This window comes from Aspergillus lucknowensis, assembly GCF_044049455.1.
Source record: "Aspergillus lucknowensis strain CBS 449.75 chromosome Unknown BJX67scaffold_40, whole genome shotgun sequence".
NCBI lineage: Eukaryota > Fungi > Ascomycota > Eurotiomycetes > Eurotiales > Aspergillaceae > Aspergillus > Aspergillus lucknowensis.
In genome coordinates this window covers 12,995-39,133 of record NW_027263584.1, presented here as the reverse complement: position 1 = coordinate 39,133, position 26,139 = coordinate 12,995, and the positions used below count along the sequence as shown (strand labels likewise).

The 26,139-nt window shown below is 54.2% G+C and overlaps 8 protein-coding genes across 8 annotated transcripts; 4 read left to right on the top strand and 4 right to left on the bottom strand.

The window, feature by feature from the left end:
• Positions 1 to 2,383: 2,383 nt before the first annotated feature.
• On the top strand, positions 2,384 to 4,047 carry BJX67DRAFT_383697 (adaptor protein STE50; the record flags this gene model as incomplete). The annotated part of the gene is made up of 3 exons (XM_071033505.1): positions 2,384 to 2,648; positions 2,700 to 2,861; positions 2,924 to 4,047. The coding sequence occupies 3 exons, from the start codon at positions 2,384 to 2,386 to the stop codon at positions 4,045 to 4,047; spliced, it is 1,551 nt and encodes a 516-aa protein (XP_070883416.1).
• A 732-nt stretch (positions 4,048 to 4,779) lies between these two features.
• Positions 4,780 to 6,691, top strand: BJX67DRAFT_383696 (FAD binding domain-containing protein; the record flags this gene model as incomplete). The annotated part of the gene is made up of 2 exons (XM_071033504.1): positions 4,780 to 5,417; positions 5,482 to 6,691. The coding sequence occupies 2 exons, from the start codon at positions 4,780 to 4,782 to the stop codon at positions 6,689 to 6,691; spliced, it is 1,848 nt and encodes a 615-aa protein (XP_070883415.1).
• A 23-nt stretch (positions 6,692 to 6,714) lies between these two features.
• BJX67DRAFT_219775 (Na+/H+ antiporter Nha1) lies at positions 6,715 to 10,349 on the bottom strand. The gene is made up of 2 exons (XM_071025718.1): positions 10,317 to 10,349; positions 6,715 to 10,220 (listed from the first exon to the last, which is right to left on the bottom strand). The coding sequence occupies exon 2, from the start codon at positions 10,026 to 10,028 to the stop codon at positions 6,876 to 6,878; it is 3,153 nt and encodes a 1,050-aa protein (XP_070883414.1). The 5' UTR covers positions 10,029 to 10,220; positions 10,317 to 10,349; the 3' UTR covers positions 6,715 to 6,875.
• On the top strand, positions 10,165 to 10,905 carry BJX67DRAFT_219802 (uncharacterized protein). The gene has a single exon (XM_071025719.1). The coding sequence runs from the start codon at positions 10,301 to 10,303 to the stop codon at positions 10,739 to 10,741; it is 441 nt and encodes a 146-aa protein (XP_070883413.1). The 5' UTR covers positions 10,165 to 10,300; the 3' UTR covers positions 10,742 to 10,905.
• Positions 10,906 to 11,580: 675 nt separating this feature from the next.
• Positions 11,581 to 17,981, bottom strand: mvp1 (sorting nexin Mvp1; the record flags this gene model as incomplete). The annotated part of the gene is made up of 9 exons (XM_071031451.1): positions 11,581 to 11,790; positions 11,842 to 12,435; positions 12,486 to 12,628; positions 12,687 to 13,442; positions 13,498 to 14,074; positions 14,125 to 14,126; positions 14,435 to 15,122; positions 15,171 to 17,887; positions 17,936 to 17,981. 9 exons carry the CDS (start codon positions 17,979 to 17,981, stop codon positions 11,581 to 11,583), a joined length of 5,733 nt encoding a protein of 1,910 aa, XP_070883412.1.
• Positions 17,982 to 18,338: 357 nt separating this feature from the next.
• On the top strand, positions 18,339 to 21,399 carry BJX67DRAFT_361131 (uncharacterized protein). The gene is made up of 2 exons (XM_071029836.1): positions 18,339 to 18,590; positions 18,642 to 21,399. Exons 1-2 carry the CDS (start codon positions 18,426 to 18,428, stop codon positions 21,255 to 21,257), a joined length of 2,781 nt encoding a protein of 926 aa, XP_070883411.1. The 5' UTR covers positions 18,339 to 18,425; the 3' UTR covers positions 21,258 to 21,399.
• BJX67DRAFT_219684 (uncharacterized protein) lies at positions 21,361 to 22,043 on the bottom strand. Its single transcript, XM_071025714.1, has one exon. The coding sequence runs from the start codon at positions 21,819 to 21,821 to the stop codon at positions 21,465 to 21,467; it is 357 nt and encodes a 118-aa protein (XP_070883410.1). The 5' UTR covers positions 21,822 to 22,043; the 3' UTR covers positions 21,361 to 21,464.
• Positions 22,044 to 22,265: 222 nt separating this feature from the next.
• Positions 22,266 to 25,880, bottom strand: amdX (putative C2H2 transcription factor (AmdX); the record flags this gene model as incomplete). Its single annotated transcript, XM_071033503.1, has 3 exons — positions 22,266 to 22,354; positions 22,413 to 25,754; positions 25,802 to 25,880. The coding sequence occupies 3 exons, from the start codon at positions 25,878 to 25,880 to the stop codon at positions 22,266 to 22,268; spliced, it is 3,510 nt and encodes a 1,169-aa protein (XP_070883409.1).
• Between the last annotated feature and the right edge of the window lie 259 nt (positions 25,881 to 26,139).

Here is a 26,139-nt window from a genome sequence, read left to right as displayed (position 1 = left end):
ATTTTTTTGCGGAGGAGGGATGGACGGGGTTCGGCGCTTCGGTGGGGATGGAGGGAGGGATTGAGCGGAGGATTGTCGGAGTTGGCTGATGAAAGGGAGGTCGGGAGATGATGCGCTGGACGGTGGTATAGAAGGGAGTCAGTTGCGGCAAGCGGGGAGGAGTATGGCGAGTGTTGTCGATGGGTGGCAGACAATTATGCGCCGCCGCGGTGGATTCGATGGATTTGCGGCTCGGCTGGGATGCAACGGTCACTGCGATGCGATTGACTCGCTGTCTTGTCCCTGCGTCTCGGGTAATTCGTGGATGGCGAGAGGGAAGGGGGAAAACGCCTCGGTAAGGCGCGACCTCGCTCGGAGCAGACGATGAGGTCCGGCGGATGGAGAGTCGACGTCTTGAAGCTCAGTGGGTCGGAATCGAGAGAGGGACGAGATACAACCGAACAAGACTTTGAAAGGGTCATCTCCGTTTGTTTTTATTCTAGTTATCTTGTTTGATTCTGTGTTAAGCAATGACTCCTGCCGTGCTAGTCATCCCTCCACCTGCTCCAGATCCGTTATTCCTGTGTTATAGTTCATCCTTCCTACTCCAGAGATATATTTCGATTGCCGAAAATTCGTGACGGATTGCGCACTTTTTCCGGCCCTGGACTCTCCATGGTTCCTCCTGTACTTGTCTACTGGATGTTCTTAAGGCTGCAGCAAGCAGCACCATACTTAAGCGCTCTTTTCGACGCATGACAAGATGAACGACAACTGCAAGTATATTTATAGCATCATCTGCTGGGCGCTTGGAAGGCCCAAACTTCCAAAGGTAACGGGCCGGAGAGTGGAGATGGAGGGCACAACGCCCGACTCCAAGAGGAGGAGCCCTCCACAACGAGAGAGCGAAGGCGCTAAAGGAGAACGACGAGTGGATGATTTATGCATGCGGAGACGCGGCAGCCGTGCACCTGCGTCGAACTCCCTTTCGGACCGTTGAGGATGGAGAGCACAGCCACGGGTTCCGTGTGACGTTCACAAATTGCCTTGTCTCCGAGAAGGAAATAACTGACGGCTGGTCAAGGGGCTTCCTGCATTTGGTTGACGTATGCGAGATTCGTAACCACTGTTGCAAAGGGGTCAGTGAGTGCCCTGCAGGTGGTATCCGGGCGGAGGGAGGACTCTGCGCAGCTCAACTCAAGTGGTTGCCGTCGATATCGATGGCTCCCAATCGAGTTGAAGCTGCTGCCCCGGCTGAGGGCGGCAGAGGATCTCAAGCCCCTTAACGGCTGAACGAGGAAAGGCTCCGGCACTATTGGATTCTGACAGCGCTGGACCTGGCTGTCTTCAAGTGGGATTCACCACTCGATGCTGAGTTTTGTCTGGTGGACGCCCGCTAGTGGCAATGCGCACAATAGTCGTCATACTGGTCGTCTCTCCTATTGAATAATATTCCTTTCTTTTCGAAGGCTATTTCAGGTGAAGAGACAGATCATTGAATGACCCACTCAATGCTTTGAACAAGGCAATGGTCCGTTGGCGCTTCTGCTTGGCTGGGATGCAAGGATGAAGGGTGGCTCGACGGCATCGCGTTATTCGGAGAAAGGAATGCTGCTATTCTCGACTCGAGATAAAGAGCGTCAGCATGTTCAGCATATTAATAGAGCAGCAGCGACGGCCTGCTGCGCTGTCAGCCCGTCAGCCCTTCGGCATCGAGCGTCCAGACCAGCGTCACGTGCGGCGATCCGGCTGTTGAGTGAAGAAAGCGCTCCTCCTTTTGGATACCTCAAAAGCAGATCATCTTCATCGATTCGCTCGCTGTCTCTCCTCTTGCCTGCGGTATCGTGACATTGATTCGCCTTGCCAGATCTCCTCCTCCTCGCCTGCCTCCGCTTCGGCCACACCTCCGGCCGTGCGTGTCCCCGCCTGTCCCTCCAGTCCGCTCCCAAACAAGAGCGTCTCTCTCTCTCTCTCTCTGTCTCTGCCTGAGCTTCCCCGCCTTCGCCCTTCTCGACCACCATTGTCGCGGGCGCTAACGATCGATCGCATCTCCTTACGACCTTCATCTCTCTCCTCAGGCATTGTTCTGCACTCTGAATACCGTCGACTACATGCCTGGAATTGCTCTCGATCCCTGATTTTCCTGCCCTGAAGCCGCCCGAGTTCTCCGTTTTCCCAGCCGCTAGCCTGCCGTCCCATGTGCCGCATTTGCTTGACCAGCGCTCGCACACTCCTTAAATTCGGGGTTTGCAGCAAATAGGACGGCTGTTTATACTACGTTTTTGAAGGCACAACCGAATCTCAGCTGCCCCTGATTGGTGGTCGGCCCTCGGTGCACAGCAACAACTCCAGCCTCTCGGCGTCCACTACACCTCCCTCGTGGACGTCGTCAGCTTCCATCGCCATGTCTCTACACACTTCCTACCACGCAGATTCCGACGCGGACGACGAGTACGAGCGCAGCGTCATTACATCGCCTCATCTGGCCACGGATTCCGAAGGCTCGGCCTCAGAGTCGGAGTTTCCCTCAGCGGAACCTACTCCGACGTTTGCCCGTACGGAAGAGAACCCGAAGTCGCCCAAGACCATAATTACCGAATGGAGCGCTGAAGAATGCGCGAGTTTCGTCGCCTCTCTTGGTCTCCGCCAATACTGTCCGGCCTTCATTGGTGAGTTGGACTACTCTTGGGGAAGGACACCGCTGACGTGAGGAACGATAGAAAACGGCATTGTTGGCGAGGCTCTCATTGCGTTACGACATGATGAACTGAAGGAGATGGGGATTGCTAGCGTAGGACACCGTTTGACGATCCTTAAGAGTGTATATGAGACGAAAGTGAAGCAAGATATCCCGCTGGATGCGGACCACTACATTCCTCTGTGTACGTCTTGTTTGCTTTGTTCAATTTGTTCAATACTGCGCCGCCTCACTGACCCGATTTAGCTGCGGACCAAAGTATGAGCGAAAGCGCGACCCAGGAAGATGTTGCTCGGCTGATCCAGTCCATCCGACTACGAGACGAGCGGATAGTCACTGTGGAGGCTGAGTTACGGCGTGTTGCTGAAGACTACCGACGGCTAAGGGAGGAGCTTCTACCTGTGTTCAAGATGGCTAAGGACAAATCTCAACCGCTTCCCCCGCCTACGGCTGTGCCAACTTCGGACGGTTATCATGACAGCACGCTCTCAGGCCAAACGCTGACTGCCCAAACACTCACGCCTCAATCGTCTGGCATCACCATTTTGGATCGCTCCGGATCCATAATATCCCGAACCTTCTCTAAGCGTGTACATGGGGGCACCACGCCGAAAAACAATTCCCCGACCCATATCGCACCTTCGATTCACGAAAGCCGAACGTATAATGATGGCGCCAACCTTGACCCGTCAGCTGCTGCTGTTGCTGCGTCATCACACCTGAGCACCATGAATGGGAAGTCGCAAGTATCACCGAATCTACCGTCTCCAACGTCCCCCGGCGACCGGTACGGACCTCCTCAGACTCTAGCTTCTCGTGCCTACACCCAACCCGGCTCTAATCGCACACACAACGAACATCACGAAGACAATCTACAGCCGCAATCTCGACAGGACCGTTTAGCACCGCCCCAGTCATCAACCTCGCGGACCGACGTCCCAGCTCGGTCTGAGTCCCGAGCCGGGGGAGAGACGCCGAGTGTGGAGATTTTCAAATCGTTCCGCGTTTCCGTCGAGGATCCGTGTTATAAGGTGCTCCCTGCCGCTCTCAAGAAGTACAATATCGTTGGGGATTGGAAGCAATATGCGCTTTACATCGTGTACGGCGATCAAGAACGATGCCTCGGCTTGGAAGAACGGCCCCTGATTCTTTTCAAGCAACTGGAGAAGGAAGGGCGAAAGCCCATGTTCATGTTACGCAAACAGCAACATGCTCTCGACAACAACGGCAGCAACGGCAACACCGTCTATCCACCTGGCTCCGGCGGGGCCGCACAAGGTGGCGCGGGTGGCGGTGGGGGATCGGCGCCGAACAGCGCTGGCTTTGAAGGTCGACAAGCACAGATCAACCTTCCCGGCGGAGTCTTATAATAGGGCGACCTGGTCTTATGGAGATACCCGTCCGTTCGAGTCCGGCATCTTACACTCCTTAGACGCTTCTACTATTATTTCTGAGGCCATACCCTTCTTTGGATTTGCGTGGTGCTTGGCGTTGGACGGAGTGGAGAGGGAAAATGGAAAATCTTTGAATATATTAGCGATGCTATACTTCTGGATATACTACATAGCCTGATAGCTTCGATTTACAATTTTACAACTATCCCTCAGCTTTATCAACAAGATGCGTATCGAGTACTTTGGTGTCTCTGGTGTAAGAGTGGGAATCTGCAACTGGGCAGTCGAGGAGGGTGTTCCCTCGAGGAGCCTGGTGCACAGAGAAGAAAAAGAGATAACGACACTAAAAGAAACTACCTTGGATCTCCACTCGATCGATATCTCGAGTCATGGCCAAGCCGGTTCCTGGTGTAGATCCATGCAGGTGTGTGCATACCCTGCATCCAACTACAAGGACCCAAAGTAGCAGTGTCTATCTGATCTAGCACAACCATCTTAAAAAAAAATTCTCTCAATGTATAGAATAGGAAGAAAGTGAATTCACCTCTTAGTGAAAGGAAAAGACCCTCCAGTAACACAACACCTCTTCACCAACCATGGTACATAACATCCATCTCACCCACTAACCAGGCTACATACAACTTCCCTCCCTCCCTCCATCTCTCCCTCCCCTTCCTCCTCCCAACCCAACCCAACACGATGCCAATAATGCCAGAACGCCCGCAGATCCTCATAGTCGGCGCGGGCCCCATTGGCCTAACCCTCTCCTACCAGCTCTCCCGCCTCGGAATCCCCTGCACGCTCTTCGAGAAGTCTCACACCTCCACACAATGGCCGAAAATGGACTACACGAATGCGCGGAGCATGGAGATCTTCCGTCTCCTCGGGCTAGCAGATGCGTATCGCGCGCAGGAGGGGGCGGTCCGCGAGAGTGTGAAGTTCGAGTCGATATTCGTGACTGGTTTCCGTGGCGGTGGTGATGGCGGGCGGCGGGAGCGGGAGTGGATGTTTGGGAAGTGGAGTGTTGGCTCGGTGCGGGAGCAGAGGGCGTGCAGTGTCCGGGTGAACGATGGGTCTTTTCCGTTGGAGCCCGGGCAGAGGTGTTCGCAGGTTGTGTTTGAGCGTTGGATGAGGGGGGTTGTTGCGGGACGGCGTGGTGTGGAGTTTAGGGTTGGGTGGGAGTATGTGTCGCATGTTGAGGACGGGGACGGGGACGGGGTGAGGGCGGTGTTTGTGGATGATCGGGGACAGAGGCACGAGGTGGTTGGGGAGTATCTTGTTGGCTGTGATGGGGGACGGAGTCGAGTGAGAGACGTCGCGGGGATTCAGATGGTTGGGGGGATGGTGTATGTGCTTCCCTTTCCCTGGTATACCAAGAGCGTTGGAGAGATCACGACTAAACGACGACAGCAGCCCCATGCGCTTCTACCTCGTGCACTTCCGCTCCGCACAGCTCGCACGCGACAGCCCCTTTGGCGAATTCTGGCACGCCTTCCCAGTCGGCGGCGGCTTCATCATCAACCAAGATGGCAAAGACACATTCACAGCGCACTACCCGCTCCCCCCCGCCACCGAACCCGACATATCCCCATCCATCGACCCCTACGAAGCCGTGTACAGAGTCCTCGGCGGCTACAGCGGCGTCGCCCACCGCATCACCATCGACGAAATCCTCGTCCACAGCCGCTGGCAGCCGAGCTTCGCCATCGCCGAACGCTATGCCACCCAGAACGGCCGCGTCCTTCTCGCCGGGGACGCCGCGCACCACATCCCCCCGCACGGCGGATACGGGATGAACAGCGGCATCGTCGACGCCTTCGATCTCGGCTGGAGACTCGCGGCCCTGGTAAAGGGGTACGGCGGGCGGCCGCTGCTGATAGAAGCGTACACGCTCGAGCGCCGACGGGGCATGCTGCGCGCGTTGTTGCGCTCCCACCGACATCTAACCGAGCATCTTGGCCTGGCAGATATCTATGCCCGGCACTGGGACGTCCTCGCCGCGGACTCGGCGGAGGGTGTCGGGGTTCGCGCGCTGATAGAGCGGTACCTTACGCTTTCGGGGCCGGATACGACGGATTTCGGGCTGGAGCTGGATCTGCGGTATGACTTTTCTCCGGGGGTTGTTCCCGATATGAGTGCCGTGTTACCGGTGGATGTGAAGAGGTATGTCCCCAGTACGCGTCCGGGTAGTCGGGCTCCGCATGTGTTTTTGAAGGGTGGGAGGGTGAGCGTTTATGATCTGTTCGGGAAGGAGTGGACGCTGGTGCAGTTTGTTCGTCAGGGAGAGACGGAAGGAGAGGCGAGGGCGAGGGTGCATGTGTTGTTAGATGCGGCGAGACGATTCAGTTTCCCGTTGAAGCATGTTCTTCTTCGGGGGGAGGACCATGTGCGAGGGATATGGGAGCGGGATCTCGTGCTTGTGAGGCCGGATACACATGTTGCGTGGAGGGCGGACGAAGCACCGGGTAGGAAAGAGGCTGAGGAGATCCTGCTCGTGGTCTCGGGCAAAATGGAGTGTCCAGGATACGAGGAGCCATCGAACCATGAGCTTGAGGAGCAGTTCATCAAGACTGCGGCAGCTCTTGGTGGTCCGAAGAGAGCAACAGGAGCCAGGCTGTAGCGGGATAGGACAGCATACTACACTTTTCACTTGCACAAGAATAAATTGAATAATTGCATAACGATGACTTAGGTATCTTCACAGCCAAACAAGCCTCTATACGGCGTCTAGAATATGTACGCAATGCGTCATCAAAAGCTGATCCAAACACGGCAAAAGCAATCATGAGGAGAAACTCTGACAGCTAATCTTCACGCCCCTTCTCTCCACCCCACGAGATCCGAGAACTCGTCCCGCGGTGGAATCGAGAGCGTGACGAGCCGCCGTTGCCCTCGCGGTCGTACGTGCTGCCACTCTCGAGCTTGGTACCATCAGCAAACGAAATCTTACCGGGAGTCTGGCGCATGTTGTTGTCCTCGGTATCGGATTCGTCCACGGCGACATCATCGTTGTCGTCCGAGTCCGAGTCATCCGAGTCCTGCAATTCACCCAAAGCGGCCAGACGGCGTCGACGTTCGGCGGGCGTCTCTCCCGTGTCGTCGAGGTCAGCTTCCTGCGGTGGGCGAACAAGACCGGCGGCTTCGCGGAGTTGCGACGGGGGAATACGTTCAGTGCCGTCGTCTTCGGAGTCCCTGCGTGCGCGGGGGCTCGCCTGACGTGGAGAGAGCGGAGAAGCAGATGGGCTCAGATCCCTGCGGCGTTCTTCGGCGGCTGCCCTTGCTGCGATGCGGGCTAGAGATGCGGCAATATTCCGGCCGGGCACTTCAGAGTCCGAGTCTTCATCCTCGCTGGCGCTGCTCACAGACTCTAAGTCGTCATTAGGCTGACTCTGAGCCCCACCCGACATGCCAGGGGCGGAGTGGCGGCGTTGCTGCTGAGCTGCCTCACGAGCCACGTCCTTGACACGTTCCGGAACATCCGTCTCCTCGACAATGCTCTGGCGCGCCCTAGGGCCGAGGTTCTTTAGCTGCTCTGCGAACTCTTGCTTGGTCATCCTGCGGCCCTTGTGCTTAACACCGCGCTTGCTGACTTCTTCGTCATTCGCAAGGGTGAATCGGAGTCCATCGTCGGCCAACCACTCATCTGCGGATCTCTTCTTCGCGGCCTGGGATGCTTCGCCTTCCTCTTCCACGCCAAACCACGTTCCCATACGGGTTAATCCACGTCGGACGGGATCTTGGGCCTCTGGTTTGCCGCTCGACGGGATGGAATATTTCTTGATCACTTCTCCATCCTCATCCTCAACGATGATCGTGTTACCGAATTGATATGCGTGAGCGGAGCGACCCTTGCCCTTGGGAGGCTTTGCAGCCTTCTGCTCGGAAGCCTCTCCGTCGCCCTCACCTGTCTTCTCAGCGTCTTCAACTCGTTCTTTCCCGAGACCAAACCATCGGCCAAACCGGCTGCGACCCTTCTCCATGGGATGACCTGTCTTTTCACTAATGGTCTTTTCAATCTCAGCCCCTTTAGTGGGCTGCTGTTCACCCTGAGGTTTGGCCGCTTCTTCTGACTGCATCAGCTCCGTGTTCAACTTGGATCGTTCCCCTTCGAGGTGTCGCTGCTGTTCCTCCGGTGATAGGTGGCCGACATGTTCTGTCTTGAGAACATTGCCATCCTTGTCTTCGAAGATGAGGTTGCTACCCTCAAAATAAACGTTCACTGTAGTCTGCGATTGACGCAATGGCGGCGAAGGGGTTGACTCCGGTTCACCGAGCGCTTTATCCGCGTCTTCGGATTCAACCTCAGACGGCCTCAGTGGCGCAATCGCAGATTGACTGATCGGGCCACCAGCTCCATCAGCCTTTCTGCGGCGTCGGCGGGCCCTGCGGCCGGATACCCTGCCGATTGGCGAGCCGTTGTTATCTTCCCGCTGCCGACGCAAAAAGTTGCCTGGGAGGCCGATTGGGGGCAAGGTGCCGGGAGGATACTCGGGCTCGTTCGATGATCCTTCTGAGTCGGCTTTGCGGAAAGACACCGAGCCTTTGGCCAATGACTGCACACGGGGAAGACGGTTCATCCAGGATGGGCCTTCCTCATTGGCCTGTGTGTAGGAGAGTGTGATTGACAGGGTATTGATGCGTTTTCCGAGAGTGAAAACGGCGATGGATGAACCGTGTACGAGAATAGATGAGATAACCAGGAACGTTGTGAGCGGCCAGATAATCTGTACAACGTAGTAGTTGTGAGTGTGAGGTTTGGGAAGATCCGCTTCTACAGCTGGCTGCGTGGTTCCTGATTCCAGCTCCGCTCTGGCCAAAATACAGGCAAATATAGCACCAACACCGATAGGACCAAAATGACCGGCAAAGAATGCTTCGCGCCATGTTTTCACGTCAGGTATAATCGGTTTCAGAAGCAGCATAATTGGTATTCGGCGGAAGAAGATGACCAAGATGGCAATAACGACGAGTCTCCAAGCAGACAGGCCAATCTCGACATTATTGAAGTCTTCCCAAGGAACGATGGCGCCAAGATACACGAAGTAGGCCAAGTTAAGCAGAAGATCAATGACGTTGGAGACGTGGGATTCCTCTGTCTTCTCCGTGAACCAGCCGTCATTACTAAAGCCGACCCCAGCGGCGAAACCTATCAGCAGGTCATCCATGCCGAGAAGACTGCCCGCGCCCGCGCAGAACAAGGCAAGGACAAAGTAGAAGACGAGAAAGCTCTCGCGATCGATCAACTGCTTACGCTCAGCGAATTTAATTGCGTGGCGAGCGGCATAGCCAACTGTGAAGCCGAAGATGGCGCCAAGTATGCACTCGTACAGGATGGTGACGCAAAACCAATGGAGTGCAACTTCGTCTCTGTCGGGACGGTAATGCAAGATATAGTATGAGAGGTAAATGAAGGGGAAAGCCATGCCATCGTTACAGCCCGACTCGGCGGATAGGAGGTCACGCAAATGCCTCGGGACACGCTTGGCAAACTTTCCCTTACCGACGACGGAGGAGGCCAGAACGGGATCGGTTGCTGTGACGCATGCAGCGCACACGAGGGCTTCCAGCCATGTAAGGGGTTCGATCAACCACCAGATGAAGAGACTGGTGATCAGCCAGCCCCAGGTCATGACGGGCAGAAGTAAGAGGGCAACAGACTTCCAATGACGCTCCATGTAGGCCTTCGGCAATTCGACGCCGACGGCAAAACACTGGACCACCAAGACAATACGAGAGCACTCGAGGGTGAGCTTGTCCACATTCCCCCACTCGAGTGGGTTAAAGAGGTTCGCGGCATGAGGGCCGAAGATGATTCCACAGATTGTAGCCACCGAGGCTTCGCCGATGTAGAGCTTCTCTTTTACAAAGAGAGAACAGAGCATGAACAATCCTGTGAAGCCCCCCAGAATCATGTAAGCCAGGTGAGGCTTATCAATATCCAAATGATCCCACGCCATGATGACAGTCGATTATCGAGACCGTTGGGATGTATAGATTCAATTTCGCGCCATAAAATCTCAATAGCTTGAAGTCGAGCACCAGCGGGGTCATCACAATCAAACAATTCGCCACGAACTACGGAGGTGCGGAGGTAGGCATGCCTTGATCGCGGAGGATTCGGCTCGATCGATAATACGACGGAGGGAAACCTACAGCGAAGAATGTTTAGCAGAAGCGCTCCAGCGAGGCGAAGGACGAGGGGAAAGAAACCGGCGCGGGGGAGAGGGCAATGACGAGACACTTACCTGGATCAACCCCTCGAAGAGCCAGTCCAACGGGGCGTTGCACGAAACTGGAGAAGGACAAGAGGACAAGGCGAGTCAAGACCATCCAAGAAGAAGACAAGAGGGGACAAGAGGGTGACAAGAAAGAGAAGAGTCACGGCAGGACTGAGGAGGGAGAAGCAGGGTCGAAAATTTCCGAAGCGAAGACCAAGACAGCGATCAAGCGAAGATCCAGCGAGAGAGGAGCATGGCGTCTTGGGACAATCCCGCGACTGGCGAATGAGGGGGCAGAAGGGAGCAAGAATTGCTTCTTTCCCTGGGGCGTGGGATGGAGACTCGGGAGGAGAGGAGAGGGAGCGCGGGCCCAGGACCGGCGACGGAGCCGGCGGCCCTCAGGCTTGGCATGGACTGCTCTCGGCGCTGGACGGAAGAGGAAGGGAAAATAAACAATCCAGTCAATTGAATTCAGATGGTTCACTCGTTAATCCTGGGGATATTATTGATTCCGTTTGCCATTATTGACCGTTTCTCCTCCACGCACCCTTGATCGCTGTGAGAAAGCTCCATGAATCTGCAGGACTCGATGAGGGTCACTTGGTCAGTGACGTATTTCCTGCACCAGCACAGTCGCTGATTGGGATTCGGGCGATTTCTGTGGTTTGCCTCATGCACACTCAGAGTCTGTGACAGCTGAACACCACATGGCTGAACATCCAATTTCCGCCTTATCGACCTCCTATCCTCCTCCGTCTCCCCCGATTCCCCCTTCCGTTGATGTTGAGAATGAGCGTGGGTATGTTCACCGCTGCATTGACGGCCCGAATCGAGTGCCCAGCCTTGCAAGGCTGCCAAGACGTATTTAATTTCTATTGGTTACTGTGCAAACTCGATCCGCCAGAAGGTGGATCAGCTTTTCCGCTAGACCTGATTAGGGCACTGGGCGGGCCCACCTGCAGGCGCCGTGGTGGTCACGGGAACTTTCTGTTCGTTCAAGAAGTACAAGGACATTCGGAATGCGTCGAGCTTGGAGTAGTTTGGTCCATTGCTTAGAAAGCCCTAGCGTGGACGCGCATTGAGATAATCTGGCGAGTCCAACCGGGGTAAACAGTATCGCAAGAAAGATAAATGGTCAAGGATATATCTTGGGCTAAACGGACGACATGGAAAGGCAACTGCAAGCGCACATGAATCACAGACATCAAGGCAGAAAAAAAGCAATATCAAATACAAGAAATCCCTCATTGCAGGGTTGCAGGTCCGGGTCACCGACACTCGTCTGTCCCATTCAGTCTCCCAGAGGCATCCCCTCGACCTGCTCGCTCAGCGACCGCCAATTGTCAGCCTGCAGCTCCGAGTACTTGACTCGCTCCTGGCTCCAGTCTTGATGGAGCCGGCTGATGTGATACTGGCTCTGTTGGAAATACACGAGTTCATCTCGGATGCACTCTTTGATGAAGACTCCTCGTGCATGCTGTTGCACGATCGATTCTTTATCCTACAGAAACAGTCAGTGTCACCTTCTGGACGCTGCGACGCATATGCATACCTTGAAAATCGACTCTTCCACCTTCTCGATCTCACCAGGCTTGACAGTTCCCTGTGCTCGCGCTCGGAGGTCTTGGAGCTTGCGCTCATTGGTTTCGATACGTCGTTCCAGTTGGGGGATGTTGTTGCGTGCGTACCGATCCCGTCGGTCGAACATCTCTCGCACGCTGACGAGGCTGTCCCGTTGGCGTTTCAGGTCTTCCAGCATTCCATCCTCCCAGGCTCGAGCCTCATCTTCCAGCAGACTTTGGCTTGCGGACAGGTGTCTCGATGTAGCCTTAATGCCCTCGTTTAGTAGAGGTACGTCGTTGGTGTCAATCGCATACGTCTCACGAGTCATTTCCGTGAGAGATTGCAACGCGAGCGAGAAACGCAAATGATCGGCGGCTAGACCCTCGTTACGCTTCGCCAGTCGCTCGAGGAGTGTACAAAGGTTGATGTAAACTTCAGCGGACTTTTTGACGCCGCTCCTAACCGTATCAAAGGTATCCGTGAGGGTCGATGGTAATGAATCTTCGAGGTCCGGAGGTAAAACGCGGCCGGTAAACTCGTCCTGCACGGATATTGTTGCTTGCTTGCGCCATACCGACAGTTCCTATGGGTATGTTAATTCTGCTTCCACGGACCGGGAGAGGGAGGGCATACCGTCGGAACTGTCAAGAACATGATTACGAGCTGCTCCTGGCTGAGGACCGGATGCTGAACAAGGGAATTGGCGAAGCGTACGAGGCCGCGCCGGCGCTTTTCTAGAAACGAGGTTGAATCCGCTGCGAGGTGAGTGCCATTGACTTCGAACAGTGAGTAAGCATGATAGGAGAGCTCGTAAACAAGCTGCGTTGGACATACCTGCGATTCGTTTCGGTGGAAGAAGAGGTAACTGACGGAAGGGGTATCGTTTATGAAGACAATCAAGAAGCCAAACAAAATCACTGTAGCGTCGAACAACTGTACTTCCTCTACGTGCCGATTTCACCTCGTAATTGCGATGCTGAAACATGAAAATACCCTCTTTCTCCGGCAGGAGCGAGACCGTCACAACTTCCTTTACTTGTGAAGTTGTGACTCGGTCGATACCCGGCGCCCGGCGACTGGGATTCGTTTCGTTATGATTATTACCCGATCGGCCGAAGTCCTCCAAACCAGCCCGAACAGGGCCACCACCGATCCCTGCGCTCTCTGAAGTCTGAGGGAAGTTGTCTCCCCATCCAAACCCGGAGCTGTTGGAGTTGTGAGTATCGGGTCGACCGCTTGTGCCACTGGCATCAGCGTGCTCAATGGGGTTGGCCCCATCGCTGGCCTTGGTGCTCGACCAAGCATTAGTTCCTGATCGAACTGTCCCAAACCCGTTCAGCGTGCTCTGCTCGTGTCCATTTTGCGCATGCGCATGACCACGATGTAACTGAGGGCTGCCCCATGGATCGGCATCCAGACCTCCCATCCCATCTCTGCCGGATCGTCGCGATTGGACGGAACTCGGTGCTTGTATGGGGTCGGAGGGAGGAGGGGGAGGGGTGGTAGGGCGTTCCTGCGCGGGGGCAGACATGGCTGGCTCTTGATTGCCGTGTAATGCGTCCAAGTACGAGCTTGTCGGAACCGGTAGTTCTATAGCAGTCTTAGCTTCGATTTACTGTACGAGGTAAGCGGCGGGATGTCATACTTTTCCGCCGATCGTCAACAGCATCAAACGTAAGGTCGTCACCCTCCTGCGCAAGACCGATGAGTGCCAGGAGAACGTTAAACTCGCCGCGACCTAGCCCGTTCGACCTTTCAGTGTCGCCAGAGAGAACAAGGTTTAGAATTTTCGCCTGATTTGTGGCCGTAAGTCCGCTGCCGGAGAGTATTTCCCGGACAGATGTCAAGCCCACGCCTGTGCCAGCTCGTTCACCCGCGCTCAGCACAAGATCGTACGCATCGATGTAGCTCTCAGGCACGTCCGAGTCTGGTAGCAGGGACTTGACAAGCTGGTGTTTGGATGTCCTTTTGCCGGTGTTGCTCCAGGGGGAGCTGAGGCCGTCGTCGTCAGCGAAGAGAGAAGAGGAGCCGAAGTGGGTGCTTCCGCCACCAACAGAAGGTTCGTCGGCGAAAAGGGAGGACTTGGATCTCCGAGCTGAATCAGCGACTGAGGAGTCGTCCGGCGACGTGCCGAACAGGGACATAGAGGAGAAGCGATGCGTGGCACGGGGACGAGGGAAGACGTGAACGGCGGAGCTCGGTCGGGGGAGATAAGAAGCAGGCTGCAAGGATAACCCAACCAGACGTGGTTGGAGGAGTCTGCGGATTTCACCTCTGAATTGAGTGCTCTGCGACTTAGGATACCAGGAACGAGGAATTCGAGAGCTTTAGGGGAAAAGGAACTGCTTCCCCTGCGACAGTCGAGGATGGGAGTGACGCGAGAGCCTGGGGGGATGATGTCGCCCAGCCTGTTGTTGCTGTGGCTAGCTGTGGCTTGTTGTGGCTCACCGCAGCGGCGCCAAGTCTCCACCAGGCAATGGAGTCATTCAAGCAGCTTCAGATGCCGTGCCGGAGTGAGATTGGCTCGCTATATTCGCTCTCGCTTTCTATATACACTTCTATCATAACAAGCTATGCATGACTATCGTTTGCGCTCTCTGATATCGGCTCGCTGTTTTCTCGCGTCTGCTGTTCCCCCGGCACAGGCACCGTAAAGTAGTCATTCTGAACCAGCAGATCCTGCCACTCCTTCTTGCCCGTAGCTAAGACTCGGGGGACGTTTATGGCCGAGGAAAACCATCGCTCTTTTCGCGTCTCTGCTTTGTTGCCGCCCTCAAGTGCGGCCCGACTAGCACGAGTTGTTCGGATCCGTTTGGTGCCTCTCCCATTGCCCGGAAGAAGGCGGCTCAATTCGAGGCGGTACTGCTCGAGCCGGAGGTCGAATGCCATTATTGCCCGGACGTATGGACCCAGGTCCTCGGCGACATTTCGCAGGCTATGGTCGACAATAGTCTCTGCACCAGCGTTTGGTGGAGGTGGGCAGCCAGGCTTCATGATTGGCAGTAGCGCCTCACAAAGCTCAACCCCGGGTGGATGGATTGCTCGAGGCCTGGGACCGGCCGCCAATGCCGTAGATGCGAGCCTTGTTTCCGAGTCTGGCTCATGGGGTTCTCGGAAAGCGCTTCCAAGAAAAACTTCGAAGGTACTTCCGATATCGCTTTTTAGTGTAGTGTAGTCAGGAGCAAGGTCTGCATTCAAGAGGTGATAGCCCTCCACGTAATTTAGCTTCTGCTTCTCGGGGACGGGAGGGATAGAAGCATCAATGGCATCCTGAACGGGTTAATATTCGTGCAAGAAACATCTCTGGTACAAACTTACCTTTCGGGCATCCGACGAACAAGAGGCGGCTAAGGCATCCAAAACACTTCTCAGCTCTGCTTGGTCGGACCGGTACCGCAAATTATCTACAAGTTCTAGCTTTGAGGCATCCACACTTGGCTCTGCACAGGATTGATGCCACAGATCCTCCATACTATCAGCATCTTGCGGGCTGACACCCCACCAGTGTAGCATCTCCTCTTGAAGCTCGGCTTTTGCTGTTGGCCCATTGCTCATCAATATGTCGCGACTGAACCAACCCATGTGATCGCGATACGTATCTCGGCTAAGTACCCGTAGCTTCTCTCCGTTCGGATCGAGATCTGCCCCTATTGGCCATCTATTGATCATCCAGTCGAGGCCAGACTTTTCGCTTCCCACGGCTACCTGGCACCAGTAGTTTAACTCCATGATAGATTTCCGCAGGTCGCTACCTGTGCTTAGGTAGAGCTTCTCGATTGACGCTCTTCTGAGAACGTGCCCTTCATTTGCGGCTAGTAGGAGAAGGTAGTCGACTGCCAAATCCTGTTGGGGGTTTCGATACCGTAGAATGGCATGAAGGGATATATCATCGACAGGGATGAGGCTCTCGTTGTTGCAAGTTATGATGATTGGACGTTTCGACTGATTGATAAGAGCCAGGACTCCAGACCAAAACTGCTTGTCTTCCTCAAAAAGGATGTCCGCCTCTTCCAGAAGGATCAATGATTGTTTCTGATTCCTGGTCTGCTTCGAGTCGGTTTCCTTCACGGGGCCTTTCTCCCTACCCTTACCGGGCTCTTTGAACTGCTTTGCAGGGGTAGATTTGAAGTAACCTACCAACTTGTTCGGTTTTACGTCCTCTGATCCACTGGCATGTAAATCCGTGACGGAAGTTTGGCTGCCCGAGGAATTTCCACTGCTGTGAACATTATGAACAAGGTGGTTTTGAGTCATGTCTCCGAGGCGATCGAGGATGTCTTTAGCACTGCGACGGCTGCCTGAATTGATCTCGAAAACTTCAAAATCCATCTCTTTTGCCACTGCATAAACTGATGCTGTTTTGCCGCATCCTGGGGGGCCGCTGAGCAGAATTGCATTGCTCATCCGGCTTCGGTCGGTGCCAGATCTCAGGCTGAATGTCAAGTCACCTGTTCGGATAACTGTTCTCTTACTCGAGACCGTCACATCACCGGCCAGTTCATCGTCTGAGCCAGAGATTTCACCCATTTCTGAGGCTTCGTCATCACTGGAGATAATGAAACCATCCAACTTGTCTGCCTTCTTGCGCCTCTTGCGTTTCTTTTCTTCTTTCCGTTTGCCTTTCTCGGCATCCTTTGATGAGATGCCGGTTTCGACACTTGAGACGACTAGATGCTTCAGCCAGTCCCGTAGCATCAGCGCCTCTTTTGTACCGCAGAGAACCTGCTGGGCGGAGTTCGGCGCATATTTATGGGCCCAAAGGTGCGTTTCGTACTCTCCACGGTCAAAAGCCGTCATCGAAGTGCCAAGCGAAGAATACAGTTTGACAATAGCAGGGTGGGAAGCCTCACCCAGCGCTCCATCGGTAGGGTTTTTTGCAAGGGTTCCGGTCAATTGCTTAACAACTATCCGCTGCAAAACGCGTCCGCTGCAAATTTGTCTCTCTGGCACTCTCAAGGCCCCAGCATTGTCCTTCGCTATCCATAGAACAGATGAGAGGACGCTTTCTTCGTCATTTATGCGGACGGTGGGTGTTTTTGACTTCCTGCGGTCGATATCGGGAGGGCTATCTTTGCCATCAAACCTGAGGTTTTGGGGGAGATCTCGCACGTGGGATAATCCCAGAGGAGGCCATAGTGGTTGTACGGGCTCTGGAACCTTGACAAATGCATGCTTGAAGGAAAATAGCGGCTTGGATGTTGTACGCGCAGGTGTTGGCTCGGCCTTCGTTCCTTCGTCCGCTGAAGGCGTGTGTATCGAGTCTAGAGCTTGCTGCTGCGAAGCGAAAGGATCTGACTTGGGTGGTTCTTTTTTCAAGAAGAATGGGTGCGTAGGTTTCGCCGGTTGGTTTGGGGACGCTTTTGGGGCTGTTGAAGTCACCGCTGGTGTCGAAGTGGAGGACTTCTTCCGGCCACTGAGGATGTCGTCGATTTGCTTCCCCAAATTTTCCATTGACCCTTGTTGGCTCGTATATTTGATGACCACCACTTTCCGCTCACGAGTCTCGAAGTCGTGTGCGGCTGGCTTCCCCCGCTTATTGCCCCTTTTCTTCGATGTATCACCATATTTGTCTGCCACCGGGGAGCTAAGAAGTTTCCCATTCGCGTTCAGTTTGATCACTTTGGGCTTCTTCGCTGTACCAACACTCGACGTAGGCCCATTATGCGTAGCTTTTACATCGTCGGTTGCTGGCTGCTGCAGACCCGGACTCTTAGGCGCGGGCAGAACGCCCACTGGAGCTGGAGACTCGAAAGGGTCTGGCGTCTCTGTGCTTGTTCCCGCGCGTTGCCTTGCGGCGGAGTCATTGCTCTCATCAGGTTCGGGTTGGTTATCAAGGGCCGGGCTGTCATCGTCCAGCGGTTCTTCCGCAGCTTTATTCGTTTTCCGTCGTTTTCGCCGATTTATATTGGGATCAAGGTCTACGGCAGCGGCAGAGGGTGTCTTGGGCGAGCCATTAGATACTTGTGAGCTAGTAGGATCAAGGAGGCTGTCATTGACGATCTTGGGGGAAAGAGAAGGCACCGATACTCCGAAATCTGCAAACCGTGAGTATATTTCTCTGAGTGCCTAAGGATCGTCGGGACCTTTTCTAAAGAATGGGTGTATCGCACGTTGTCCTCCCTGTCCCATGGCCATTGGTTATGAGCTGGCCAAAGAGCCCACGCTCATCGCCTGGGAGTGATCGAGGAAGAACGGTAAGAATACGGCATCTGACCGTTGAGGGATTTGCATAAAAATTAGGACACCTCCAGTCCCCCAAGTGAGGTCGAAGATCAGGGCTGTCGAGATGAGATTGGCATAATTGAGACACGAAGGGACGCGACTCGCGCGTTCTGCCGCCGCGAGGAGTCCGCCTGCTGGACGTCATTTTACGGTATGTATACGGGCTAGACTGAATATGGGCTAGTGCTCTAAGATTGAAAAGGGTATAGCACCGGCACCGGAACAATATATGGCCGGAAATTTTTCGAGATGCAATCCCGAGTGAATCTTTTGAGGAACATGCGAAGGTCCGACTGAGCAGCGACAACAGTCGTTCCCCTCCGGTGGCATCTCCATTCTATCTCGCTCGACATGGACCTGCAGCCACCTTCTGTCCTGGCTCAATTGCCGCGCCCTCTGCATGCCTCGACGGGAAATACTCACATCGGCGAGGTCTATAGCCTGGCCGAGTCGAAGAAGCGCAAGAGATACGAAGTTGCTGTCGCTGTTGATGGTGAAGCTGTAAACCTGTACAACGTACGTATAGCTGCCGATCCTTTTGGTTTAATACTGACTTGTAGATTCTAGATACAAACGCCAAAGCTGGTAACTTCCTATGCCGTCCCACCGCAATCGTCATTTTCGTGTCGGCCGTGCTCGTTGCGCCAGAAACTTCCGAACGGATCGGGAGTAAAGAGGCAAACTTATGTCGCGGCCAAAAAAGAAATAAAAGGCTTTATTGAGAAAAGCGCTGGAGTCGGGGCAAGCGCACCCACCATTTCCTCCCCCACTTTTGTTGTGGAAGATTCGAGCAGCCCGCCAGTGTTCATTGGCGTTGTACCGGGCTCAGATGAGGAGGATGGAGAGACAGACCAATTTGATGTGTTGGCCGTTCATCGTGACGGCCGTGTGCGACGGCTATCGTCTGACCTCGAAACCCAACGATGGAGCCTGAAACACACCGAACTCGCTAAGGGCAGATCCGTTCACGAGGTCCATGGATGTTTTCTGCTTGAATATGACGACGCTAAGAAGTCATTGTTGAAGCGACGACCGGATATATCTTCTCTCGCGGTCGCGGAGCCCGCAATCTCGGGAAGCGATGAGCCGTCCATCTTGTTATTCGTTTCGTACCCAGTTGACACTGCTCGCATTCGTCTCAATGAAGTCAAGATTCAGATATTCTCTGTCCCCGCACGTTCTCACGGCCGATATACCGACGAGAGTCAAAGAATGCGGCATCTGTTGACGGTCAGCCTTCCGGATCTTGATGGGGAGGAGATTGAAAGCAATCGTCTGCATTGGCAATTTCACTCTGGCTCCTCGGGACTGAGCTTGTCTTTCGAGAAAGGCTTCGTTAACTTTGACCTTTCCCAATACACACCCGTGGTGACTTCGAAACTCCTCCTCGATGGCGAAGACTTTTCCTCCGTTATGCGTGTCTCCCCCCACTCCGTAATCGGCGCAGGCAAATCTATGATCGCCTTATACGATACCCAGTACAAGTCGATCCATCGCAGCATTGTGACCGAAAACCTCCCTTCCGCTGTTATTGATGGGCGCACAACGTTTATCTGCTATTTTGCGAAGCTTGATATAGTACTTGCGACGAAAGGCAGCTCTCTCCTGGCGTTTGATCTTGGATCACAAAGCACTTCGGGAATTTCAGGGAAACGGGCCCGTGACGGCCTGTTGATAGATGCAATCGGTTGTGGCATTGGAACGGGATCACACTGGGAGAAGGTACCGAAAAAGCAGCGTACGGACGGCGAGGCGGCCTTGGGTCTTGGTTCCCCTGAAGAGACGGACAGGTGGAACAAGTTTGCACACGATCTGCGTAAATGCTCAGACAGCCAGGACGCCACCACATTTGACCGTGTTGTCCAGGCTTATTTTGGTGGAGAGGATGCTCATTCCCTTCCCTCGCCGGAACAATACGTCAACGCTGAAGTCGTACTCTTCTTGCTGTCATTAATATTCTCTGTGAAAGGTGACGTGACAAGCAATGATAAACTCTCTGCATCATCCTCTTTCAACATGTCCGTCACTTTGTGGCCGACCCGCACATGCGAGTGGCTTGTCCGGCTGGGATATCTGTACCCTGGTAACATCGAGGCCGCCCTTCGCCGCTCCTACAAGCCTCGCATCCTCCCTACGCTCCCCACTGGCACTTTCACTCAGGCCTTGATAAACTTTGACCATTCGCTGGGCTGTCTAGTGACCGTCCTCCAAGGCCCTGCGGCCTTCAATGCGGACGAACTTGCCTATGCTCTGAAACTATTTCTTACCACCGCGCGCTCCTTTACCATCCCTATGGAAGAAGACAAGGAATCACTGAAAACACTGACAAACGGCGAGGACGCAACGAAGCACGATAACCCTGTCTCCCTCAAAACCAAGAATACACTCTCAGAGTCTCGTTCCACATCCCAAGCCTCCCTCCATACGACCTTCACAGGCCTCAACACCACCCTCCTGAAACTTCACGCCCACCCCAGCCAAACAATAACAGCCGCCCTCCGTTCCCTCCTAACAAGAGCAGACATAATCTCCACGATCCACCACCTCCGCCTCTCCTTAGCAACAGGCGGGCACACAACCCGCTTCACGGAGACCCCCCCAACACCAATAACCCCGCACCTAATCTCACCCACCCTCCCACTCGACACAATAATCAACCTCCTGAACACCTCCATCGACGCAATTGGTCCCTCAGGCTGGGTCTCCGTCACTCCGTCGAGATCAGATCTGGCCGCGGACCCCGAAGCAATGGGCCTGCGGGACCTTGCCCTCATCGCCGAAATGAAATCCGAAGTCTCGGCCGCGCTTGCAGGCGTCGAAGAAGCTACGTTCTTGTCGGGGATTTTAAGAGAATATCTCCGATACGCAACTAGCGTCGATGTCCGAACAACAAAACACCTCACCACGGGTTCAACTGCCGACGAAAACGCTACTTCGTCAACGTCTATCCGTCACGAGAAACTCAACGGCGCAGATCTCCTCGTATACGGCGCGAATGACGAAGATGGCGAGGGCGAGGGCGATGCAAGTGGCAAGTTACTGCCACTTTCGCTTAAGGCCGCGAAGGATGTTAGCAAGACTAAGGTGCTGAAGGGGAAGGTCGTTCAGAGGAGTAAGCGTGAGATCGGGTACTTACGGCGCAAGGCGGCTGGGAAGTATACCTTTGAGCGGTTGCTCATTTAAACGGATATCCCCCCTTGGTTACGGCTGTGTATCATCCGAATATAAAAGTAGAATGAAGGCGCCGATGGCCCAATCGTACTTACCACTACAACACCGTCCGATATCTAAGTTAGACAGGCAACAAAAAGGAACAAAGAGTAAATGTGGGAAACCACTGCCATTGACTCCGACTCTGACTCAATATGTACAAACTCAGTATATAGATATCTATGCGGAAATATATAATTTATCAATGGCCGTCTCCGTCTCCTTGTGTATCAATCCCATTGAGCATAGCCGCCGTACCAGCGCGGGACACCATGCTTGCTCAATCCATCCACTGATCCATATCGATCGTGTTGCGCATAGTATTCCCACCAAAGCACAGCAAGCAGATTGATCACAATAGATTTTAAGGGTACATGCAGCATCAGTACCAGTATCAGCGTTGGCATAAACATGAACGTAAGTCTTCACAATCATAGCACACACATGCCATGAGAATAAAACGATTAGGGTAAATAAAAATATAACGTAGAGGGGAGGACAAGAGGAAGATGAAGGCGAAGGCGAAGCCGAAGACATAGTGATAGGGCGTCATAATCGGGAAGAGGAATGTGGAAAAGTGGTCATGGCGGGCAACAAAACACCGGTGTAGCATAACAGCGCGTCTAGGTGCAACGGAAAATGGTACAATATCGATCAGCCTGGCAAGTAAATGTAACAAATATGTTTGTCGTCGCAGCAGAAGATGGGGAGGAGATGGCAAAAAAGGTAGGCGTGAATGTCGAATGGATAATCTTGCGGTGGTGGGTCGTGCGCAGGACGAATTTCGTGTCCGCAAGACGGCGGTCGGTATGGATGGGGCTGAATCTAACTTGCGTCTTGTGCCAAACTCCGCGCCTTGTCTAAAGAGGAAGAAAGTGATATCGCTAACCAGAGGTTGTATGACCTCGTCGTATTCGAAGTCTGTGTGTCCAAATAACACCGCCTCAGGGAATGAATGCACACGAAATCTAGGACTTGGGATCAATGAATTTTGCCCATGGCTGAATTCTCTGCGCGCTCCTTTAACCGCATCGCCTGGGACTCGAGAGAGCGAGCCATGAGTTTCATCACTAAGACATCGGTTAGTAATAGGAAGGTTAAGACTTGAGTAACGAGGAAAGTACTAACCTGGCCACACAGAAGCCCTATCAAGGAGGCTGGCGGTTGCAACGAGGATCTTGCAGCCATAACCTCCCTCCGCGCTGCTCGACAATCGTTGTAATACATTTATGCCCGGTGCGTTCACTCCGTTCTGTACATCCTTCTGCATCTTTTCTTCAATACTAGCAAGAATATCGCGAGTCTTTTCTATCAGCTTGCAATCTTCGTCCTCGAGGAGCATACTCTCAGCAGCCTGTGCGAGATCGATCTCGTCACGACCTAAGATCCCTAGGTACGGTCCGACACGCTCTTGGACTGTTGTGATCCATTCGGCTAGAACTTCCGCACAGTCAAAGGTACACATGGCGCTTTGGATGGGTAATTCTCGACAGGTGAAGTCGGCGAAGGTGTTGCCGAGTTGGTCGGACATCGCGAACGAGTCCGCAGCGTAGCATGCTGCTCTGCGTAGAAGCTTTTCACGTTTGGTCTGCCCGGGACGGTATACGCCTAGTAAGGCCTGCATCGGCAGGTCTTGCGTTGGGGCCTGCGATATGGCAAGTTCGCCAACACCTAGATCGGCTACCGAGTCACGTCGGACGTCCAACCGAACCGCCTCTTCCCTGATCGAAGGGTCCAAGACATCTGACGGGACATCGATAGCATTGTCCATGTCCGTTCCACGCGCCAATTCGTCTGCCATAGCATTCCAATCTCGTTGCCAGAAAGCTTCCTTGCAGCGCCCAAGGTCGACGTACAAGCGAACGTACGCGAGGTCCAACAATGGGATGCTATCCGCTGAGAGGGGACCGGCTCCGTAGGGATTCGGTCGTTCCAAACTGTGCACTGGGTTGGTGGTCCATGCAGTTTGCCATTCCCGTAAAGCGGGCTCTATATGTGCTCGCATTGCATCCGTCTCTCGCGCAGTCCATTGACGACCCATATGGCGCTGGCGTGTTTCCCAGATGTAATTGTGTAGAGCATAAATGAGCACGAAGCAGCCAAATGTGCTCGGCCGCAAGTCGCTACGATTTGAACCATCGGCGGGAATATTGGTGCCATGCTGCGTTCGTCGGCCGGCAGTCAAAAGCGTTGTGAGTGCAAATGAGAAAGACACCGTTTTCTTCGAGGTAGGGTGGCCCAACTTCCTCCACGCTTGCGGTGACTCCGCTGCCCAAAGGTCCTCTTCGCATGGCAAGTCCAGACGAATCTCCGAGTTCGTCAAAGCAGGTGCATGGTTATAAGCGGATACAAGGAAGCAGGAGGCCGTGAAAATGGCGAAGAGCGTTCGCTTTCGCTCCTCAACAATCTTCCAATCCAGCCAGTCTTTTCTTTCCTTCGGTTGACCAAAAGATGATTGACACCACGCATCAGTCTCTGGATCCTGCCTTTGGGACTCATTTCCACCAGATAACCCGGCGGTCAAGTAGTCTTGCGGAAGGTCCTTCGCATCGATATGGCGAGTCAACTCAGCCGCTCGTGCAAGACTGACCAACGCTGCACAGTGAGTACTTGCAATATCAGCGGACGTCTTGTCGCCACATGTGTGACCATAGATCACGTTGAGTAACATCGCCTGGACCAGCCACAATGGGGTGTTATGGACAGAGTTGTCGCGTGCGTTACTCGGCCGAGAAACAGCCGTAGATAGGTCGGCTTTCCGACGTTCTTCGAGGTAGAGTTGAATCATCTTCTTGGAAGCTTCGAAAAGATCCTTTGAAGACGCTGTGTCGAATTCGTACAGGGCCCCAATGGCCGCCATCGAGAGGATCAGGCACCCTCCACCCCCGACGACACCGGTGGAACTGAGATTGAGATGCCCGCTGGGGGTCCGAAGATTGTTTGTGTATTCAGGTGCCTGAAAATTAAGACTGGGGACGTGGAGGAATGGCAAGTGTGGATGGAAATACGTAATGTATGCGGAAATAAAGCGCTGCATATCTGGAGTGCTGGGGAGCTGGCTGGCGGAGTTCAGAGAAGAGGAAGAGCGGGAGTAGAGATCGCGATATTGAGTCATTCCGGTGGCTGGCTGAGAGTATTTGCGGTGATTGAAACCGGTAGGCTGCGCCATGCTGGCTAGTAAAGCCCGTCGCGTGGAGTCTGTAAAGGTATCGGTTGAGGCTGGGGCATGGTGAGTTCGTACGGCACTATTCGCAAAAGGCAAGTTGAAAGGATTAGGAGATTCTCCGTTTGTTGCCATGGAGGATGAAAACATACTGCTCTGCGAATGTGCTCCCAGCATGGGCTGGCCCACCGAAGTCATGGACGGAGGAGTGGCATAGGCTTCAGCGAACGGATTTTGCGCCATCAGGGATTTGGGAGACACAGTTTCCGGTGCGACGCCTAGATCATTAAAGGTGGGTGGGGTATAATCGACAAATTGGTTCGCCGACGTCGTTGGATGAGGTGAGAACTGATTTTGCCAGCTCACAGAGGACATTGAAAATTGGTTGGCTCCATCCATCATATGTTCACTGATGCCACTCTGGCTGCCTGTGCTCATGGCAGACGGCGAGGACTCGTCGATTGCAGACTCATTGTTCTTACCCATAGGCAGTGATGGGTCGAATCTCTGCATCCAATCGAATTGATAATCATCCTCCATGATGGCGTCGGTGGTAGGGGGTAAATGGTGGGTGCCGTAAGGAGATGAGGGGGCGTCGTTCCCGAACGGTTGCGGGGAGCCTCCGAAGTGGAGCTGAGCTGGGTTGATGGTACTGCCGTGGCCCATAAACTCCGGGAGACTACCGAATTCGAAGCTGCCGTAGACAGGGGCGGTGCGTAATCCTCCCGAGAGCTCCATAGGCAACCCACTTGTTTCCAATTTCGTCAGCCCGTTCACTGGCGGCTGGTGACTCGAGGAGAAACCCCGGTAATCGATACTCGAGCCGACGGAAGAGCTGAGACTTGGGTGATAGGCATGGCCAGAATGACCGGCTGCTCCCGGTCCCACGTCTGGGTTATTGACGAGCCCCAAGGAGGCGCCGTCGATATGGCTGATGGTATTTGCTCGAGGGCGCATGTTACTGGAGTTACTGGCGATGGAGTTCTTGCGCACGCGGTTCGCTCCGGCCCCGGCAGCACCTGTGCTTTCTCTTCGAGCATTCCTGGGTCTTGACGACGGGGTGGTGGTCATATGCAGTTTCTGCTGATGCCTTAGAAGAAGGTCACGCCGAGCGAAGCAACGAGCACAATCGGGACACTCGAATGGCTTCTCTTTCGTGTGTGAACGCTCGTGACGCTTCAAATGTTCTAACCGGGCAAACGACCGACCGCATGTCGTACAACCATGCGGACGTGGTTTGTCAGTTTTGGGGGGAGGTACGTTCGCGGCATTAACGGCCGAGTCTTTCTTTGCGTTGTCTTTCGACACTGCTGGCTGTTAGAAATCACCGACAAACTCCTGGCAAGGCACACACCTGTCATGTTTGCGGGGATCTCCGAGATACTGGCGAGTTCGTCTATTTTTGGGCTGGTGCCCCGGTTCTGGTCCACCATTGGGCCTATTAACATGCTATCCGGAAAGGAAGGACGGACCAGTTCGCAGACTGGTGTCGTTGGAGGCGCTCAGGGTTGGGATGCGGGGGGAAATATCACGCCAACATTGACGATATCTAATCCAGAGTGATATATTAGCTTGAATTTCATCAACAGGCGACTCTAGAACGATTGGATCGAGGACTCATGGCCATGATGGCGGAAGCTCGGGAGAGTGCGGGCCCGGGCGGATGGGAGGCAGCTGGGGCGAGACAAGGGA

Excerpts from the sequence above, each read along its gene's own strand:
- BJX67DRAFT_219775 (XM_071025718.1), bottom strand. The coding sequence starts at position 10,028 with ATGGCGTGGGATCATTTGGATATTGATAAGCCTCACCTGGCTTACATG.
- BJX67DRAFT_219802 (XM_071025719.1), top strand. The coding sequence starts at position 10,301 with ATGACGAGACACTTACCTGGATCAACCCCTCGAAGAGCCAGTCCAACG.
- BJX67DRAFT_361131 (XM_071029836.1), top strand. The coding sequence starts at position 18,426 with ATGGACCTGCAGCCACCTTCTGTCCTGGCTCAATTGCCGCGCCCTCTG. Across the intron at positions 18,591-18,641 it reads AAGCTGTAAACCTGTACAAC|ATACAAACGCCAAAGCTGGT; the intron begins GTACGTATAGCT and ends TGTAGATTCTAG.
- BJX67DRAFT_219684 (XM_071025714.1), bottom strand. The coding sequence starts at position 21,821 with ATGTCTTCGGCTTCGCCTTCGCCTTCATCTTCCTCTTGTCCTCCCCTC.